This window comes from Falco peregrinus, chromosome 9, assembly GCF_023634155.1.
Source record: "Falco peregrinus isolate bFalPer1 chromosome 9, bFalPer1.pri, whole genome shotgun sequence".
Classification (NCBI taxonomy): domain Eukaryota; kingdom Metazoa; phylum Chordata; class Aves; order Falconiformes; family Falconidae; genus Falco; species Falco peregrinus.
Window position 1 is genome coordinate 1,202,099 of NC_073729.1, and position 19,518 is coordinate 1,221,616.

Sequence of the window (19,518 nt, forward strand, 5' to 3'; positions counted from 1 at the left end):
GCTGGGAACTGTCTCATCATCCTCACTGCAGTGCCGAGACAGTAAGGAGGCTGCTTTAAGCCAAGATAATCAAAACAAGACAAAAATGTTTCTAATCAAAGGCAATGGCTGGTTCAGGGGCAATACCTGTAGTCTTGCAATAGCACATAGACCATGTGCTGGCATTTGAGACAAACAAAAATACTCGGTTCCCCCTCAGCAGAAGGCAAACCCCACTGCACAGATACTGCCCACGTTTTGTCAGCTTGGTGTGCATCACTTTGGGAGGCCATGCCATCATACTGTGGGAAAAAGCTGTCATCATATAGCCCATTTACAGTGGGGCCTCTGCTGCCTATAGCTATGCCAAGACTGGTCCCAGTATGAAAGGCAGTTTGAAGAAAAGGGACTATCTGATTCTAGTACTTGAGGGATGAGGACTAGTCATCTAGAAACTGTAGCTCCTAAAAAGTGTTCCTTAGCAAGACAGATATGGAAGGACTGGTAAGTCTCTGACTCAGCTGTGTGCTGCTGAAGGATCTTGGGGCAGAAGGAAATCAAGCCAAACCACAAGCCTTTCCAAGACTTGAGAGCACAAATTATAGAGCTGCAACTTATGCATTACAACCTAGAAGACACAGTCCACAGGGAAGACAGTATCAAGACCATCTGACCTTGAGACTTTGCTTTGTTATCAGCAGAAATTATAGCTATGGCATAAGTGCTCTGTTTTGGCCATCCTCCCAAGGAGATACTTTTCCTTATCAGAATATACACACCCTGGTCTCCCTGCTGAACTGGCCTTTCTTTCCCAGCCTGCCTGTGTAACAGCAATGTTCTCTGGCTCCTTATGCACAGAAGACAAGTGAAGACTATCTATCTCCATACACGCTCTAAAGTTGTACAGGGGTATATATGATGCACCTCTAGACCCTGTTACGTCTTTTTGCTCAGAGGTTTTCTCACAGAGACATAATTTTTGAAATCTTTCCTACAAACCACAAAACGAAGAGAAAGATCACTCCTGCTTTCACCTGGTCTGCCCAAAGGTGGTCTCATCCCCTCCCCCCTTCCCTGTTCTGTTCTCACCCTTTCACTCTTGCAGACCAGTGGTCATTGGTGTTGATGACAGCAACGACTGGGGCTGGTTGGGAAAAGATGTCACTCTATAATCCCAAATGCCCTAGAAAAGAGCATATTTTGCCCTCAGTCATTGTGGGGCAAATCCACACCTGTAGCACCAAGTGCTAAAAGGGGAAGGCACACAGCCTGCTAATTTACTCACTTGCTCCACTGCACAACTCTCTGCATAACTTCAGATTTATTTGGATTTTCAAATCCTGCAAAGCTCATAGTGACACAGTTTAAAAGCCAGCCTACCATTTTAGTAGTTCCTTGTTTCACCTTAAAAATGGAATTCCCTTTACTTTTTTTACTTTCTTTTGCCTGATCAAAATTTTTATCCTTGGCCACAGATTTTCTGAAAATGAAAATATTACAGGTTAAGATCCAGTGCTTGTGCCAGCTAAGAAGCAGAAGTGGCTGGTAAGAATCAGATTTTTTCTAAACTGCTGGGGGTATTACATTTTCTTATCTTTCAGTCGGGAGAGCAAGCACTTTGTGAGAAAAACTGCCCTTAACAGTAAACAATGAGCTTTTGGAAGCCTCACCAGATTACAAGATTTCCTGTTAATTGATGAACCTGGAACCGACTTCCTGAGCCCAAAAGGTTGCACTTGAAGGATGTGAGATTGTAGTGATGGTAGTAACAGGGAACTCAACTTGCCTATACCTCGACTGTGGGCAAGAAAGAAAACAGAACAATAATGCAGACAACCCTCTGTGCTTAGAGGAACACAGATACACCATGAGTCAACCCACGCCACTCTGCACAGAGATTAACTTCACTCATCACACAGTGTGGCTATCCCTCTGTGCTTACTATGGCTGCTGCTAACAGCATCAGCGCATATTTACAAGACAAACCAGCTCTCAAGACTTGACAGTACCTCTGAAGTGCACACAACAAAGACTGGGTGCAAGTGAATAGTAATTTTAGTTTCAGTTACAGAAGACAGAGTTTGGACAAGTTTGACTATATCTTTTGTACGTGACAGACTCTTCCTTACAACATGCTCTCTGCAGCTCTTTTACTCCTGGTTTTAAGTGTCTCAAGGAGTTATAATTCAGAGTGGTACTTCACAAGGTGCCTTTCTTGGAGGGGGAGGAAAGAAAAGAAAAAGCAAAGCAGCTGTGAGACAAAAGTTACTGATCTCACACAGCCTATTTCCACCCCGCCTGCCCACAGCTATGGAATACAAAATATCAGGGCATTCTTGAGAATATACGTTTATGTATATTTTACCTTTTTTCTCCCCAGCTGCTAAGGTCTTGATTGTTCCTACTAAATAGACAGGAACTTTCAAGACCATTACTGATCCTTCTGTGTCCCTCAGCTCGCATGACATTCTGTAGACTCTTGTATTCCCAGGAAGATGCCTGGGTCCCTGTACACTGGACAAATATGGCTTTGAGTAATTCAGAATCTAAATACATGCTGGCCTCCTGTGGGGCATGTTGCTACATCCTTTACACTGGCTTCAGCAGTTTCTCATTCCTGGAATAACAGGAAAATAAAACTTCAAGTATGAGGCTAAAAGTGGTAAATTTTCTACAGGCCAAAAGGATACCTTTTAATTAAAAATAATTATTACCTCCCCAATCCCAGATTTTCTTATGATTGATTGTGACTCCATCTCAAAACTTTGACCAAAAGCAGACTATTAAACAATTTACCAGTCTTGTTTTGCATGTTAAAAAAAATTATTGTGGGTCCAGGTTTCAAACAATTAAACATTCAACAAATCCTGCTTTGGCATTTAAATCAGTACCTGGTGCTCCTTTCACACCTCAGTGAAATCGCCAGGCTTTAACTTTATTTTTAAGCTATACAGACAGCAGTTTCCACTGTTTCCAAGTCCAGCCAGTTTATTCAGCTACTCAAACAGGAACTAAGCTCTTTAGAAAATCAGTTCATAACTTTAGATTACTGAAATTGTCCTTTCATCAGTTCTCTTCTACTTCTTAATAAGTCTGAGATTATGTCACCCTTCTTCATATGGAGGACGACTTCATTCCCAATAAGTAAGGTACTTCTCAAGAGAATGAATTACAGATCTCAGCCTGCATTAATTAGCTCTCTTTTACTTTGCTAGCATTAATAGCAGCAGTGCTGAAATAGTGCAGGTACAAGAAGCTGGTTTATGTGTATAGGGGTCTATCCATTCTGAAGGACACCAGCTACACATCCTGCTTGCAACAAAGGCTGACCTAGTGGCAATAAATTGCTTCTCTTAACTGAGGGCATTTGATTTCTGTTTGGAGCAGACTGCTGTTACCTATTCTGCACTTACGTTTAATTCAAACGAAAAGGGAGTCTAGTGCAGGAGGCACCTGGGTTATGCTTTGCAAAACCACAGGAACTTGGAAAACCAAAGAACATCAAAATCTCGCTAACCTCCAGAGGCTGACAGGAATAATTCTAGGAGTAAACTCTGGAAAAGCAATGGCAAAACCCCCTGGGAATATACCACCTTTCCTTATGATTTTAAGATTACTTCTGCTAGTCTAGGAAAGAAAGAGGAAAGTAAAAAAATTTAAGAAAAAATGTGAAGAGGTTGAAACCAGTGAGCAAAAAATACCATATACAGACAGCAAAAACAAACACGTGCTGTAGTTCGCAGGCTAAAGAAGGATTCCAACAAGACAGAATGCTTCTGTGCTCCCTTCTCGAGAGGTCAGCGTTCTTATTAACACAGATGCATTTATCAAATCAGAAGCGCGTGGAAATGGGATCGGTCATGCTGTGAAGTGGATAAGGTATTATTTATTGCTTGTCTAATAAATCTACCAAGGAACCAACCTTCAATTACCTCCTCAGTATTCTAATTCATGAACAAAAGCCCAACGTAGACACACAGAAACCTGGTATCTGGGCTGGAAGTCACATCTTCCCCAACAAAACCGAAACGCTGCGAGCCCAACCCAATTCCTCCCACCTATCCAAACTGACCCAAAAACCAGGCAACCCCTTTCAATATTCATCCCCCCTTGCATTTCTGTTCTTACACCAGCTACTGTGGCACATTGAGTGGGCACGTACGTATGTGCACACATGCACACACAGCCCATGGGGGAAAACCTATGTGCATGAATGGAATGAGAAGATCTTTCAGTTCGGATTGTTAAGTCTGGCCACACTGCCAGACATGAGCCTCAAAATGCGGAGGAGTGACTCTGAATGATCTGTCCATTGGCCTGGCCTTTGTGATGCTTGAGCGTTTGCTCTCCATATTCCTTATAACAGCCTAAAGACCAAGAAGATTACAGTGGATGATGTAGTGAAACCAATTACATCTGGTTTTCTTTCAAGACAAAAAGAGTCAAAGCAAATTTACAATAGGATTTGTTTTGACTGAATTCCTGACAGTCTTCCTTGTGTCCACCCCAGAGGCAAACAAGCTAAGCAAGCAAAGCAGAAAGAGCAAAAGGATCTATATAGGATTTTTTCCCTCTGATCCCTGGGGAGAAGTGTTGTCTTTGCCCTTCCAGAGGAAAGCAGACACCTTACAGCTGCTACTGGTGCTAGGGGAGTTAAGGTCAGACATAACAAGATGACTTTGACTCAGGCAAACACTACCATTTCCCAAAGGAGAAATACCTTTAGTAAGATACACAGGACTGCAGGCTTCTCTTTCTCCAAAATTCTGAGATGTATTGAGATCAAAATGTATGCAGGAGACGCTGAGCCCTCTGAAGAGTGTCTAGCAAGACAGGCTCTCTCCAAGGGAAGAGATGATCCCTGGAGAACACTGGCTATCAGCATATTGGATTAAAACTAGTGCAATACAGTGACTGATTTAACTCTATTTTAACCCTGAGAGGCAAAAGGCAGCTAAGAGATAAAGAAGTGACAGGGAACACAAGTAGCACAGTGCAGTGGAGAAAGGGCCGGGAACTGCAATACCCAAGTCTTTTGCCAGAGTGTTTAATCTTTATTTTCTTAAATGCTTTGAGCCATATTGCTAGCTCTAGTGCCAACACAGCTTTTAATCCCGAGTAAATAATTTAGACTTTCTCTGCATTCAGCTTTGCTATCAACTGAATAAACCTGACACTGCTGCCCTGCTGGGGATTACATGGCACACAAACTTGGGGCAGGTCTTCTGCACCACTTAATCATACCACCTTTTGTGACTTTCACACTGCTCCACAAGAATGTGGCACCTGTGGTACTTGGGTGCTGGAGCCTGATCTGTATCACTACTCAGAGGACAGTAGACTTTCCTTCTAACAGAGGGAATTCACCTCTTCATGAATATACGAAACTCACCTTGAGACATCATAAATCAATGCTTGTGTTGTCTAGAGCATGCTGCTCTTTGGCTGCCTGTCCCTTATGCACAAATCTGCAAACGCTGCTTTCATTCATTTTATTCCTTCCGTGTTTTTGAATGGAGCAATTTTTTTTCTTGCAGGACTCTTGAGCTGTCCTACATTATCCTAAGCTGATAGCTGCTCTTGCAGACATCAGCAAATATGTATCTACAGACTTGGCAGAAGAAACAAGATTAACCCCAATGCACCTCAGAAAAAGTGTTTTTGTTTTTTCTCCCTGGCAAACATATAAAGCATGTTTCATGTCAAAAATAGACACACAGAGTTATGATTAACAAACCGTAAACTTACCATTTCCCTTTGTTTAAAATAGTTTCTGGTGAAAGAGCACATCAAAAATAATAGTGCAGGTCCACTTCTAAAACCTGCCAACTCACCAAACAACAGATAAACACCTTCTTAGACCACCTGCGTGCAAGCTGCATGGTTCCTCCACTGCAGACAGCAGGGAAGTGTCAGGAACCAAGGTCTATCTAGTGATCTCTTCAGTCTTAAGCCCTTTCGCAACTGCAAATTCACAGGTTGAGGATAAGATTTTCCGAAGTAGACTAGTTGTAGAGGAAACATCCAGAATCATTAGCTACCTTTGAAAGTCTTGCAAATAAATGCAACACTCTACTGTACACGACTGCTAGGTAGCTGACCTAATTTCAGGGTAATTTGACCAAGTCATCTTCATCTTGACCCTTCAGAGACAGACATGTGCTTTAACTGGGGACAGCTCTTATTCTCAAGTGCAATCTTAGTTTTTGTTTTTACACAACTTTGTGTATCTGCTGATCTCAGAGTACCTACAAAAGGACAGAGTGTGTCATTAGTCTGTTACCATGACAGAAACATAAACAGGATAAGCCTGCTTAAGTGGGATGGCCAGTGACCAAATGACCAGCAAACGAGAGGCACTGAGCTGGGCTCTGCCCTATTCATAAAGCGCGCAAAAGCTTATGAAACAGAAGACATCACACTTGGTTCTAAATAAAATAATCTCAAATTTGTAACATGCTAACTCACCTGAAAAGGGGAATGCAGTCCTCCAGGAAACAACTGCATTGTAGATATTAATGCTGTAGTCTGTGGTACAAAGAGGTCTGGGCCGTGAGCTGGAGGCAGTGGATGAACTGACCTAGGAATTTTCTTTTAATAGAGAGAGAGTGCCCAGTAAAAAGGGGAGACTAGTCAGACAGAGAGCTTAGTTTAGTTCCTATTGTCGGCTTTTCAAACCTACTGATTACAGAAAGAGCAGCCCTACTCATCTCAAGTGCTTCTGCATGGCCAGAGCTCCTTTCTGCTGATCTTAAGCACTTCTTAACACTACCTCTGCCGTCAGAAGAGATAGAACAGTTGATATAAGGTACTTCAGACCTCAAATTCTATTTTAAAAAAAGGAAGAGAGAGAGAGAAATATGTTAATTATGGTAAGGCCAAAGAGTAAATAGGAGGATTAGCTCCAAATCTGTTAAGACAAAATAAAGCTTCAAAAAGCATTTGAATATTCTGATCCTGACTGAGAGGCATGCTCTTGCCTTGGTGCGAGATGGCAGCAGTGCAGCCCTCATAACCAGACTGTGCAACTAGGCTGACATTTGCTTTATATTAGTGAACTGAAGCAAAGCAGCCTGATTTTATCATGACCACTCTCTCAGGACATTCCACATATGTAAAATGGGAGTGGACAGTGGGCTAGATTTCCTTCATCAGTATCAATTGTTCACTCCTACCCAATTCAGTGAAGCACTGCCAACTAATACCTGCTGAGGATCTGCACAAGGACCTCAAAGTCAGTATTTCAGAACCCTTTATACATTGTTCTCCATAAAGCAATTCTCCTCTAGACAGTCTCCTTGCACAGGAGGCAATGTACACAATGAACTTCGCTCCTATATGCCCGCTCCTATCAATCATCAACAAAATTCTTTAGCAGATGCACAGAAAGCTGATGACAGAAGAAGTAATTTTATTCACTGAGTCAGTCTTGACACTGAAGGGCACTGAACAGCTGAAAACATTCATAGGGAGTTCCACTTACAATGTTATTCAGAGTATCAGTGATGCTTCTGTTATTTTTAAGAAGTGCTTAGATGGAATAGTGTTACCCCTTCGAAAGAATCAGTAGCAGAGGGGAGAATACAGCTAGCAAGGTTTACATAAAACTAACAGTCACATTATGCTCAAAAGCTTAAGTTTATTGCTCTATTTAATGACTACCACCAGTATTTTTAAAAAGAATGCCAGTTCTTCCTGTTAGCTTCTCACTGAAGGAAATATTTTAAATACAGCAATAAAATCAAGTGGTTTAAAGATAACACATTTTGCCGCACATTCATGCAAAACCTGCTGACAGGATTTTTAGAGGATCATGGATACAGAATAAACACAAAGGATGTGTACTGAAATATTGGGAAACTTTCCCCACAGTGATGAAGTTGTAGGCATAACATTTCAGGCCCTACCCTGCACCTGCTGACATCGATAGCAAAACCTCAGTGGGAACAGGATCAGCCCTTATCATTCCAAGAGCTGCTTTACCTTCCCCTGATCAGGAAGTGCAGTAAATTCTCAGAATCTCCTGCACTGACAGAAGTAGTGGGTTTTGGTTATTGTTACAAATAAAGAGAAGCAAAAATATTTTTAGTAGGTCATTACAGCTTCTATTCACCAAATACTCATCTTTCATGTTAGGCGTCCTGTGTACATCCATTTTTCTCTGCTTAATACAGGACTTACACATGTGCTTACCTCTAAGCATTAAACAAACTACAGCCTTATTGAGGTCTAGAAAGAAAAGCATGGGCAGCAACTGTATTATTGAAAAGGAAACACTGCTGCCTGGACTAGTGATTAGAATGGGCTAGCGATTATTTAAAGATGTTTTGAGGGTAAATTTATCAAAAAGCAGCCATCATGCTCAGACTGATTTTTTTTAAAGCTGCCTGTAGGGTCTGTGTTAGTTTTAATGAGTGCTGGGCACTCGGTCACTCTCAAAGCTTTGAAGCAAGTTTAAATTCATAGAATACAAGTGATTTTATTATTATATTTTTAATAAGGATGAATTCAACTCACAAAATTCCTCAACTGATTTCAAACTTCAAATTTATGGGGAAATTGTATTCGGATTGTGGTTTGACTACATAAAAAAAGAAACTATTTGCAAAAATCAAATCTGGTTTCAGCCTTGAGATGGCAAAATATTGACAAAGAAAAGCTAAAGTGTGAAGAACTTACGTTCAGATTAACTTCTGCTATTCACCTCATTCAGCCAGCTGTCACGGTACTGGGGTACACTGCTGGTAAGAGTTGGAAGTAAGAATTTGATTCATATCAGTTAAATACTTTTTCCCCTTTAGTTCTGGGTAACACTGCTGGTGGACTGCTTTAGAAAAAATAAACAAGCAAACCATGTGTGAAATGTCATTTCAATGTTAATCTACTTGAATCTTTCAATGCAGAGGGGCTCAGAAGGTTTACGATATACACAGTATTCGGTAATTTTATATGTAAAAACAATCAGAAAGAAGCAAAAAGTTACTTTCAAGCTCAGTCAACACACGGCACATTTCAGCATGACAATCCAAAAAGTTTCACACTGTATTTAGATATATTAGCAATGTTCTTTTAAAAATAGCAAACTGAAGACTATTTTTTCCTGGTTTTTTTCTTGCTTTTGTAACAAATGAAGCTACTATACTTATTTACAGTATAAATAAGCTTTTTTGGTGAAGATCATGTCCCGTCACATATATTTAAGACAAGGTGTACCTCCGCTCTTAAATGTCAATGCAAACAAGAGCATAAAAGCAATATCAAAGTAAAATAGTATGTCTTTCTTTCCAGCTAAGACAGCCAGGTTATCATGTGTCTCTTATCAGATCTGAAATATATCTGAATGAAGTCAAAAGTTCTCTTGGTTTTAGCCTTTAGGAATATCATGAACACTTATTCTTCGGCTGCTCTAGAAAGCTGTTTTCCGTACAAGCTCATGACATGATGGACAAATTGATACTGTTCACAAGTCTGGATCATTCCTCCCCTGAAACGGAAAGAAAAAAAGGGGAGGGAAACAGCAGCCTTATTACATGCAAACATATGAGAAATGGCACAGCTAGCATGAAGCTTGTTACACACAAAAGATCCATTCCAAAGCTTCCTGAAATGAGTGAAAAGTGCCCCCTGATTGCAACCAGCTCTCAGCCTGACCTCAAGCTCCATTTTGAAAGTCTTTGCTAACCAAGGAACAGAAGGTAGGCAGAGCAGGAAAGGGCTTCATTTTTCTTGGCAGAGGCCCTCAGCCAGTAAGGCACCACCATCATCATTTACCTTCGTGCTACTGGAGCACCTATACATACTCCAAGCACCATTTTAAATGCCATGAAAAGCAAAGCTCTAGACAAATAGATGGGAGCAGGGGGAACAAAGAGGGAAAGTGGCTCATCTAAGACTTCTCAGCTGAATTGCAGACTAAAGAGGGCCAGGCCAGACAACTGATGGAGCGCGCAACTTTCCCATGCTGGAAAAGTGTGCCATTCCACGCTGTGCTTTTGGCAAGTTCACCAGGGAACTAGGGGATGACCAGCAGGATTTTGGAACAGACAATGGAACTTTAACAAAAGACGACTCAGATTTCTAACTGAACTGACTACCATGCACACCTTGACCAGTAACAGACTCCCAGCACAGAAATCTTTTTGGTTCAGCTTTTATTCCAGCTTTTGCTGTTCTCTTTAAAACTGCAAACCTAAAAGGAAATGCAAGCAGGAGCAGAAACAGTTTGCTTTTTCATGTATCGTTAGCCTGTGTATTTCTGCAAGTAGCATATTCATCAACACGAGTACTACAGTGGGAGACAGAAATGAAAAAAAAAAGAAGAAGGATTAAGTTGTCCATTTGAAGCAGATTTTACTAACATTCAAAATTCTGCTAAGAGCGCCTCATCAACAGCGATACAATCTCTTGATAATCCATTATGAAAATAATTGTATCTGTGGCTCAGACTCCCAGAAGGTGTATGCAGAACTGTGCCAGCACCGGTGCTGGTGCACAGATCCCAGGCACACAGTGCCAAAAGGCGGCTGCAACAAGTGGGGGTGAGGAACACGGGAACCTGCAGGCGGCCAGAGGCAACCACACTGTGTCAGCCTGAGGAAAAGCATACGTGGTGCATTTCCTCAGAAACTTTCACCAGAGGAAACTAATGAAAAGTTGCTTCCTCTGAGCCAAATGGACAGCAGACTGCTAGCACCCTCCTTGGGGACCTCCCTCTTCGATGGGGTCCACCTTAACAATTGTGGGTCACACAGTAACCATACCAGCAAGAAGTAGATGAGTGGGAAAGACAACCTCCTCCTCCTGCCTCTTGCAGTTACTTTGTTAAGCAGCTGCTTGAAATAACACTTAACAATGAGTAGCGAAGGGCAGGGATCCATGCTACAGCCTCCCATCAATAAGCAAAGGTAGGAAACACGCACTGTGTTTCTAAAGAAACTATCCCTAGCTGAGCATCTCCCCAACTGCTCTACTTAATATAAGCTCACAGCTAATCTGTTTCTGAGTCCTTTTGTGCTGCACACAGCACTGAAATGTATTTATGTCAGTCCACAACACACAGGAAACATTAGTCATATCTGGCAATTACTCCCCATGCAACTCCATTAATGGTGAGGTTGAACCCTGAAGTTGTAGCAACAGAAGCAGTAGCGTGGCCATCAAGTTTCAGACCACAGGAGAAATTTAACAAGAATTTATCTGATTCCCTGCTATGTGGTGGCTTCCTTCCCCTCCCACACACATGCACACTGTGACATGTGCTCACTGTCCAGGCTTGGGCACAGAATAGAGAAATTATGTTTTCATCCCTATTTGCCACAGAAACCTTTCAAATCTGAGTTGCATTGTGGGAAAGGACAGCAAATGTCTCTCAACACTGTGGGAAGGATGCAGGAGCGATCACTTCCCCTCCTTAGTCATAGTAATACTAAGTTATTTTAAGACCAGTTAGTTGTTGGCCACTGCTGCAAAGCCCAGTGCACAGGATTTTTCCAAGGGATATGTGAGGGAATAAAGGGAAAGAAAAATTTCTTCCCTTCACGTCCAGAGTAACCTCAAAGGTGGTTCTCAGGGCTAATGTCAACCCCTCTACTGCTGTGAAGCAGTGAGGTGCATTGTGAGGTGCATTCCTTTACGTCTGCTCTGGCTTGCATCCAACCATCTTTCCCTCAGTCTCTGGTGACTCCTTCCCATCCATCCTATTTTCTCTAGCCAGTAATGACCAGACAAGGAGAAGACAGAGAGGGTCTTCCTTCCTATAGCTGCTTGCACACCATCTCATCCTCTCACGCCGCTTTTGAAGTCACCCAGAGCTTTTGTGGGGGTTTAGTGAAAATGACAGTGGATGGCAGCATGACTTCCAAGAGCCTACAAGCCCCGTTTTTCAGCACATCAGGAAACCATGCTCTTCTGTAGCAAGGACGGTGATCTGACTGATTTTCCATCCTGAGTATCTTCTCCAATGACATTTAAATGGCTTTTTCCTATGCCATCCCACTCTTAAGAGGTACATGGCTGCTACACAGGTCTCTGCAGCCTTCCTTTCCCTCCATGGCATCCCTAAAGTGATCTCTCTTCTTCAGCCTCTGAAAATGACTGCCAGCTCCCCTCTCCCTGCAAAGCTAGTATTTTTAATTGGCTTTCTGTATCATGCACATTTGTAAGCAGGTGTCTTCAACCTTCATTTGTATGGTTATTTTCCTATGTAACATTAGTCACAGTGACAAGATATTTCAGATCCAGACAGATATTTCAGAAGGCCACAGATAATCAGCAGTCACTATTTCTATTCTGGTTTTCTTTTCCTCAAGAAGCCTTTCCTTGCTTGGCCTGAAATCCACTGAAGTAGCCAAACCTCCAAGCCCCTGCAGGTCCCTATCTATCGGAGCCTCAGCAGGGCAGCAAGCATGTCATTTTCTGCCTCCCACTGAGCATAATTTCTCCTCTGAAATAGAAGTTCAGTGTGGGGCTGAGGTTCTTTTTTTTCCCTCAGAAAAATCTTTGGTATGTTTTTCGTGACATCTCTTCCCCCGACTACATTTATCATCATTACAGAGAGCACTGAGACATGTTTTGATGGCACTTGAAACCAGTGGAAGAGGAAAAATAACATCTCTGGTGCAAAATTCAAGTCTGTTTACCTCATAATCAAACTCAAGGTAGTGTGTTAAGAAATGCTTAACTGGAAACTACTGAATTTCTGGAGATTTTCACAGCTCCTTCATACGTCTGCAAACACTCTAGACTGCATACTCTCCCTCTCCCCACAGCATCCCAAGCAGACATGCCCTTCCAACAGTGCTCCCAGCTCCCAGTATACAAGGCTAGACTTCTTCACCCCTCCTGGGAGCCAAGTGCTGATCTGTGACGCTGAGCTTAAATGAGACTTTGCTTCTGTATGAACATGGGGCCAGCTCCTCAGCTGGTGAAAGGTAATCCCTTGCTGCACTGAGCTGTGCAGCTAATGCAGATGTTGGTGCCAGCTGTGAGTCTAGCTCAGTTCTAGAGCTGTTCATTAGGTTTACTGCTCATAAAATAGGCAGATTATAAGTCAGAACTGCTTAGAACATGACAACTTCCCTCAAGGAACATTCTCTCTTGGCCTCCGTTTGCCTTTGTTCTTTCCCTTTTCCCATTTGTTTCTCCTTAAAATAACGGGGAAGATTACCATTTTTCATTTTTCTGGAAAGGAAACAGGCTTTCTTACCTGTCTAACCGTAACTGGCAGGCAGTTCTCAATATGTCAACTATGCCCTCGCTCTTCAGCTGTTTACAGCAGACACTAGTTGCAATAAAGCAGCCAGTCCTCCCGATGCCTGCACTAAGGGAGGGAAAAGCAGAGAGAGGCAGCAGAGATGTCAGAATGGCTTTGGAACTTTCTTGTTAAACAAGCACCATTAAATCCACAATCAAACTCCATTATCCCTTTCGTCCCTCCAACCTTTGCCATGTGGGTGCTTGTGAATATAAAGTCGTAACTAGGAAAAGATACTAACTTCAATGGGAAAACACAATTAAGCGAAAGCCACTCACAGCAAACGAGTGAATATCTCACATACAGTGCTAAAAATGGACTATTAGGTACCATTTGACCCAATATGTCCTTGAAGCTGTCATTTAACCTTTGAAAATAAGCAGTTAAACAGTATTTCTTTCTTAGACTTGGTTTGAGCAACACTTGCTTTCAGAGTCTGAATCCCAACGGTTTCTTTGAAAGCCATTTTCATTCATAGGTACAGTAAAAAAACCTAAAACCTTTCTTATTATTAGAACTAAAATATCAGAGCTTAAATAATTAGAGCTAGCAGCAGTATGGTAAGTGCAATGCCATTTGCTGATCAGATTGACAATCTAGTAATTCTCTGAATTAGTGTAAGATAAAACAAATTCACTATTAAAGCAATTTCTTTGTCTTTCCTGAACATCTTTATCTGATTCAGTCCTTGCTTAATGACCAGAATTGATATTTTTTTTTCAAGGGCACACTGCTACCGAAGCTGTGAATTCTTCTTATCACCTAATAAAAAACTAGCACCAAAAGCTAAAAGCCCTTCTTATGCGTTAAATTATTAAGTGAGTATACTCAGGAATAATTACTTGACACAACTGCAAGAAATCCTGCTTCCATTTAAATTGTGCTCAAGCTGTAATACAAAAACACTGGCAACAAATGTACAAGCAACAATGGAGTTTGCAGCCAGGTGCTGCTTGAAAGTCTTAATACTGCTTCTCTGACTGTATAAACAGGTTTTTTTATTCTGAGTTTATGCTTGCTGGGTACACTGGAATCGTTTTAACTTCTATTACTGATCAATAAAAACAATTTAAGGGAAGTTTGGAGGATGGTCTTACTCACTTAAGAACTTATCTCAGTCTTCACATAATTGTGATGGCGGTACCCACCCAACTTGAAATTTTTGTCCCTGAAGCTCTGTACCACATGTCCTGACTTCTCTTTTCTTTACTGTATCTAGTTTGTTCATCACGACTTCAAATATTTCAGGGTTTCAGATGACTCGGCTGCATATGAATGTACATCAGTGATTTAGAAAAAAAAAAAAAGAAAAAGAAAAAAAAAGGGCCTTCATCATCCAATTGATGCCGTAACCAAACAGGCCACAGTACACAGCTCTTGTATACTGTTTCCTATCCACAGACCTCAGCATGTTTTGCAAAGGGAGGGAACACCACCCATTTTCAGAAGATGCATTACTTTACACCAATGAAGGCCAAACTCACAGTGATTATGCTCTACTGAGGATCTCCCAAAGTGTCAAAGGAGCTACAGTACTCGATGTAACACAGGCCTTGGCTAACGGCTTGCTGCATAAAGCACTCTCAAATAGAAGCAATGTATTAAATTCCTTCTTCAGACAAAGTGACTGCAACGGAGGATAATCTGGAAGGGCTCTGGTCTAGCAGTTACCACATAAAATACTTCATAATCCTATCACCATGTCTCTTAGTAGTTATTTCAAATTAAAATGCCCCATTTCCCCCCAAATTATTACTGGGTCATGGGAATGACACCATACAAGAGGAATGAAACACGTATGCAAAGCAAGAGGGACACGGTGACCAGAATCTTTACCTGCAGCAAATACCATAATACTTCAAGAAGCTCTTAAGAGAGTCACAGATTTCCAAGGGCAAAGGGGACCTTCTTACAAACCATTTCTTACTTTTGTCTTAACTCTCCCCAATCTGTCAAAATCTGTTTTAAAACACAGGCAGAAAAACTGGACATGTGGCATCATATGAACGTTTTACTAGTGATTACTCCGTATTAGCTTATAGGTGGATCTTTGATGACACTGGGCTACCAACCATTCATGCCAAGACATTCCCACTGTATGATAACAGCCTGTTTAGCATGGCTTTTGGATAGCACCCACCTGCCATTTCCTAGAAGATGTTGTGCAAAAATAAGTAAAATTCCTTACGGAAATCCCAAAGGTCAATTTGGCAAAACATATTTTATTGAAATTATGGAAGATTACCCTGACAAGGTTACTGCATCACTTACAAGGCTTTCTACTATTTACCTGGAATAAGTGTTTTGAGAACTGACTTGTAGTTTTCAAGTAATCACATTTAACCTTTCTAAACACTGGCAAAACAGGACTTGCTTTTAGACCTCTGGAATTTCTCAAATTTTTGAAGAACTAGAATTCAGCTATAGTAAATTTTAATGGATTAGAGGCTGTGGTCCAATTTTTTTGAACACTCTTGGGTGGAAATCATCCAGTATAGCTGATTTAAAAATGGTTAGTTGTTGCTTAACATGCTCCCTAGTTATCAGTGCAAAAGAACGTACTCAATGTCTACAAGTGATAAGTACATCATTCTACTTCTTTCTGAAGACAGAAGTATCCATCGTCACCTTTTTTTTTTTTTGCTCTGTGATTCATAATTATAATTTTCTCATCACAATTCAAACCACTGTGAAGATTTTGCTTCTTCCAGATAAGAAGTTTTCACCTTTGCCAGGGACTTTTCATAGATACTTCAGTTTTACCATCATTTGCGTACATTTCTTGACAATTACTTGCTGCAATCAGTTTTGCCACCTGTTTTATTTGTTTTGTGTTACACTTAAATTATTGCCTTTGGCCTAATAAGCATTTACAAAAAAAAAAAAAAAAAAAAATCAAAGAAATCTACAAAACAGGGGGGTTTGAGGCTTAAAGTTGGATGTTCTCATTTTTGTGCTTACATGTGTCTTCCTATTCAGTTTCACTCACAGTACATTAACCTTTGGTAACCTGGCCCTTTTATGATCATTAAAAGCATATTCTAATAGTAAGGCAAGTGAAATGAGACTGTTCTTACAAGTAACTGAGCCACCACCAGCTTCTGTGTTCAGCTCAGTCTGTATCTGAATGCAATGCCTGGTAATAGAAAATTATTGTCACTAAATTTTAGAAGTTCCAAGCATATTTCACAGAAGCAGTTGGACAAGACCTCCCACGTCTGACTGATGGGCAGTACGACTGTATCTGCCATATGCCACTGTATGTGAAGAAGCCCTCAGAAGCCAGATCTTATTTACCTGCAGTGAACAATCACTGGGGCATTCTTCTCTTCTGCGCTCTGCATGGCTTCTTCCACCTCCAGAACTAGCTGCAACAGAGGGGGAGCTTGATCTGGTGTCTTCTGGTCTGGCCAAGACGTGTACCAGTAATGTTTCAGGTTTCTGACTTCTTCTCCCTTCTGCAATCCAGTTGAGACAAACACAAAATTTTAAAAGAACTTCCGGTTCTAAATTGATACTAAAACCTGGTCTTCCCTTTATGAATGAGATGAGTAAATCAATGCTAAATGGAACAGGAGATCCAAACGGCAAGCTACACAACACACAAATCTGGATTTCAAATATCATGTCTGCACTTCAGTAAACTGCCTTTGGAACAAAAAAAAACCCTCCTCCCCCTTCCCCCACCCCTCAAAGTATTCTGCTCTTTTAGTGCCAAGAGCTGTGTGCAAAACACTCCAGGCAGTCTGTTCCCTCTTGACAGATTCATTCAGCAAACCCAGAGCTGTGCTTGTGACATAACTGCTTTCATAATGTATCTGACAGACAAAGAGCCAGGAGCCGTATGTCTGTCTCCGATAGCTAGCTACCTAGATGAGGGAGAGAGATGACAGCTTATTTTTCTGTCTCTTCTGACAGACAGACTCATGTAAGTTTCCTGTCAATTCTACTCTTAAACAAGGTGAGAAATTCAGAGACAGGAAGGTGGGAATTGTATCCAGCTGCAGCCCCGGGCTTTTTGAGAGACAAACTCCAAATCTCTGTCTCAGCATGGCTACGATATAGCAAATGTGCTGTTACTTTTCTGAGTGCCAAGTAGCACTGTGTGCTTCCAATTTTGTGTGTTCAAAGTGACATCCTTCTGCATGATTTCTAAAGGTGCCAAACAGTAACATGAAGCTCAGGGAACTGGCCTTACCCTTTCAGCCACTACATAAGCGAGCTGGCTAAGCAAATGTCTTCAAAAGGTCCGGGAACAGAAGTGTTAGCTTCCACAATCTTCCCTTAAACACATAGCTGGCTGAGTTTAGGAGTGGAGGAAAAATCAGAACAAATTTGTCTCCTTCTAAAGAACCAGGCACAAAAATCTAGAAATAGTTTATTTTATCTGTATTCCTAAATCCCTCTAACTGTCAGTTGCTTGGATGTTACAAGTGCTCTGTAGTTGTGCCACTTTCCATCCCTCTTTATGGTTGACAAAGCTTTTGCATAGTTTCACAGTGAAATAGACTGGGGAAGCGATCTAGTTAAATCTTTTTTCCTTCTCATGCTGGATTAATTTTCAGATGGATCAATCCATTTCCCCCTTTGGCTTACGCAGTCACATAAATGCTTGTGTGGGCACATGGGAGATGGCACAAGCGCAGGAACAAGAGAGCTGCACAAAAAGAGGCTGGCACAAAGGGAGGCTGGGCTTCACTGAGTTGCTTGTAAGTTCCAGCTAATACTGGGTTTAAAGTGCTCACTGAAGCACAGCCATAGGAACATTAAGGGTACATAGGAACATTAAGGCTCAGTTTAGGGAAAGAGAGTCTTACTATCATAACACAGAGCCTGGCTTCAGACCATTTACTCACCCTAGTGAGAAGATATTCTGGTTAAGAGAGCATAACCAGTTGTCATGAATTTGAGCTTGCTACAGTAAATCAAATCAACACTGCTCTGAAACATGAACATACACAGTTACACAGTTTCTGAATGTGTGACTATTTGTGAGCCACAGAAGTTATGAACACTGGATTCTTAAGTGGGTTGTGAAAAATTGTAATGAAAACATTGTAAATAATACTGAGAGAAAAGTATAATTTATCTAAGAAAAACATCAATCAATAAAGTCACTCATTTGATGGAAACAGAAAAAAGCCAAAGTTCTAATGATGAACTCTGGATGTCTTTAGTTTTGTCTATGCTTCATAGAGTTTCACGCTTCAGCATAGAGAACCCTGACTCCTGTGGTTCTATACACTTCTGCTTTGACTTCAACAAAATATTCTCTATTGGTGCTTCCCTGAGACTGATAAGATTTAGGAACACCTAGGAGGAAGCAAGATTTGATGGCTTGAAGTTTACCAACATACACACTGTAGTTGAAGCTGAGATCATAGATCAGTGGCTGGACACCAGCAAGTTCCTTTGAGAAAGGAAAACAAGCCTTGCCCTATTGCCTCCGCATTTTCTAAATTCCTAAAACTTCCCAAATCCTGTCCCTATTCTGAAAGAAGTATGACAGCCCACCCTGTAACACATGCAGTAATCACGTATTGCTGGTGGTGGCATCACATGTTTCTGACCACTCCTGTTTAAGGGAAAACTGGTCACTTCATGGCTTCTCTAGTTTTTACTATCAAGTCAATTTAGCATATGTATGGTCCAGAGCTGCTACTCCACTACTGCTGTTAAATGATAGATGTACACCTTTAGGCAATGGTAACTTAACAAATGGAATCTTTATTTCTGGCTCTAGAACTCAGCAGTTCACCTCCTAACATTTGGGACTGGGGGGAAAGAGAAACTGCCCCACTAGTACTGAAAACAAAACCATTGTTTAACTGGAAAAACAAACTGGGATGAGCTGCAAGTCTACAACATACTTGTAAATATTCTTTACTTCCCACTTGTCAGGGAGTGTGATTTTCTCCTTGCCACCTTTGCCAAAAGCACGAGTGACAGACTTTCCACACTCTCAATCCAGACATGGGATTTTATATGCTGGCTTTCTGCCTGTTAGCATATGGCTGAAAAAAAATTAAAACTGCTTGGATAAAAGGAGAGTTTTTTCAGCTTGTAAAGAAATTGTGATGGTATACTGAGGTCAGGGTAGATCTGGTAGATGAAAGATGTATGGAGCTTATGTAAGTAAGACTGTTCTTATTAAAACATGTAGCTCGAGATACTAGAACGCAGCAATGAAAGCAGTTGTAAACTCTAGTACTGTAGACTCTTAAACCTGTGTTTAAGCTCTCTAGCCAGAAGTTGATAGAATGGTCACTGGTATGTAAAACTACATA

General features: G+C 41.2%; 1 protein-coding gene across 16 annotated transcripts in view; it reads right to left on the minus strand.

The window, feature by feature from the left end:
- Positions 1 to 7,598: 7,598 nt before the first annotated feature.
- Positions 7,599 to 19,518, minus strand: part of PTPN5 (protein tyrosine phosphatase non-receptor type 5) — a 77,295-nt gene continuing 65,375 nt past the window's right edge. For 15 of the 16 annotated variants that reach the window (XM_055813936.1, XM_055813928.1, XM_055813929.1 and 12 more), the window contains 3 exons: positions 16,529 to 16,689; positions 13,184 to 13,297; positions 7,599 to 9,463 (listed from right to left, as the gene is read on the minus strand). In XM_055813936.1, the coding sequence (XP_055669911.1) occupies positions 9,370 to 9,463; positions 13,184 to 13,297; positions 16,529 to 16,689 (369 nt within the window). In that variant the 3' untranslated portion in view covers positions 7,599 to 9,369. The remainder of the gene's footprint in view (positions 9,464 to 13,183; positions 13,298 to 16,528; positions 16,690 to 19,518) is intronic. The other variant, XM_055813941.1, reaches the window with a different exon arrangement.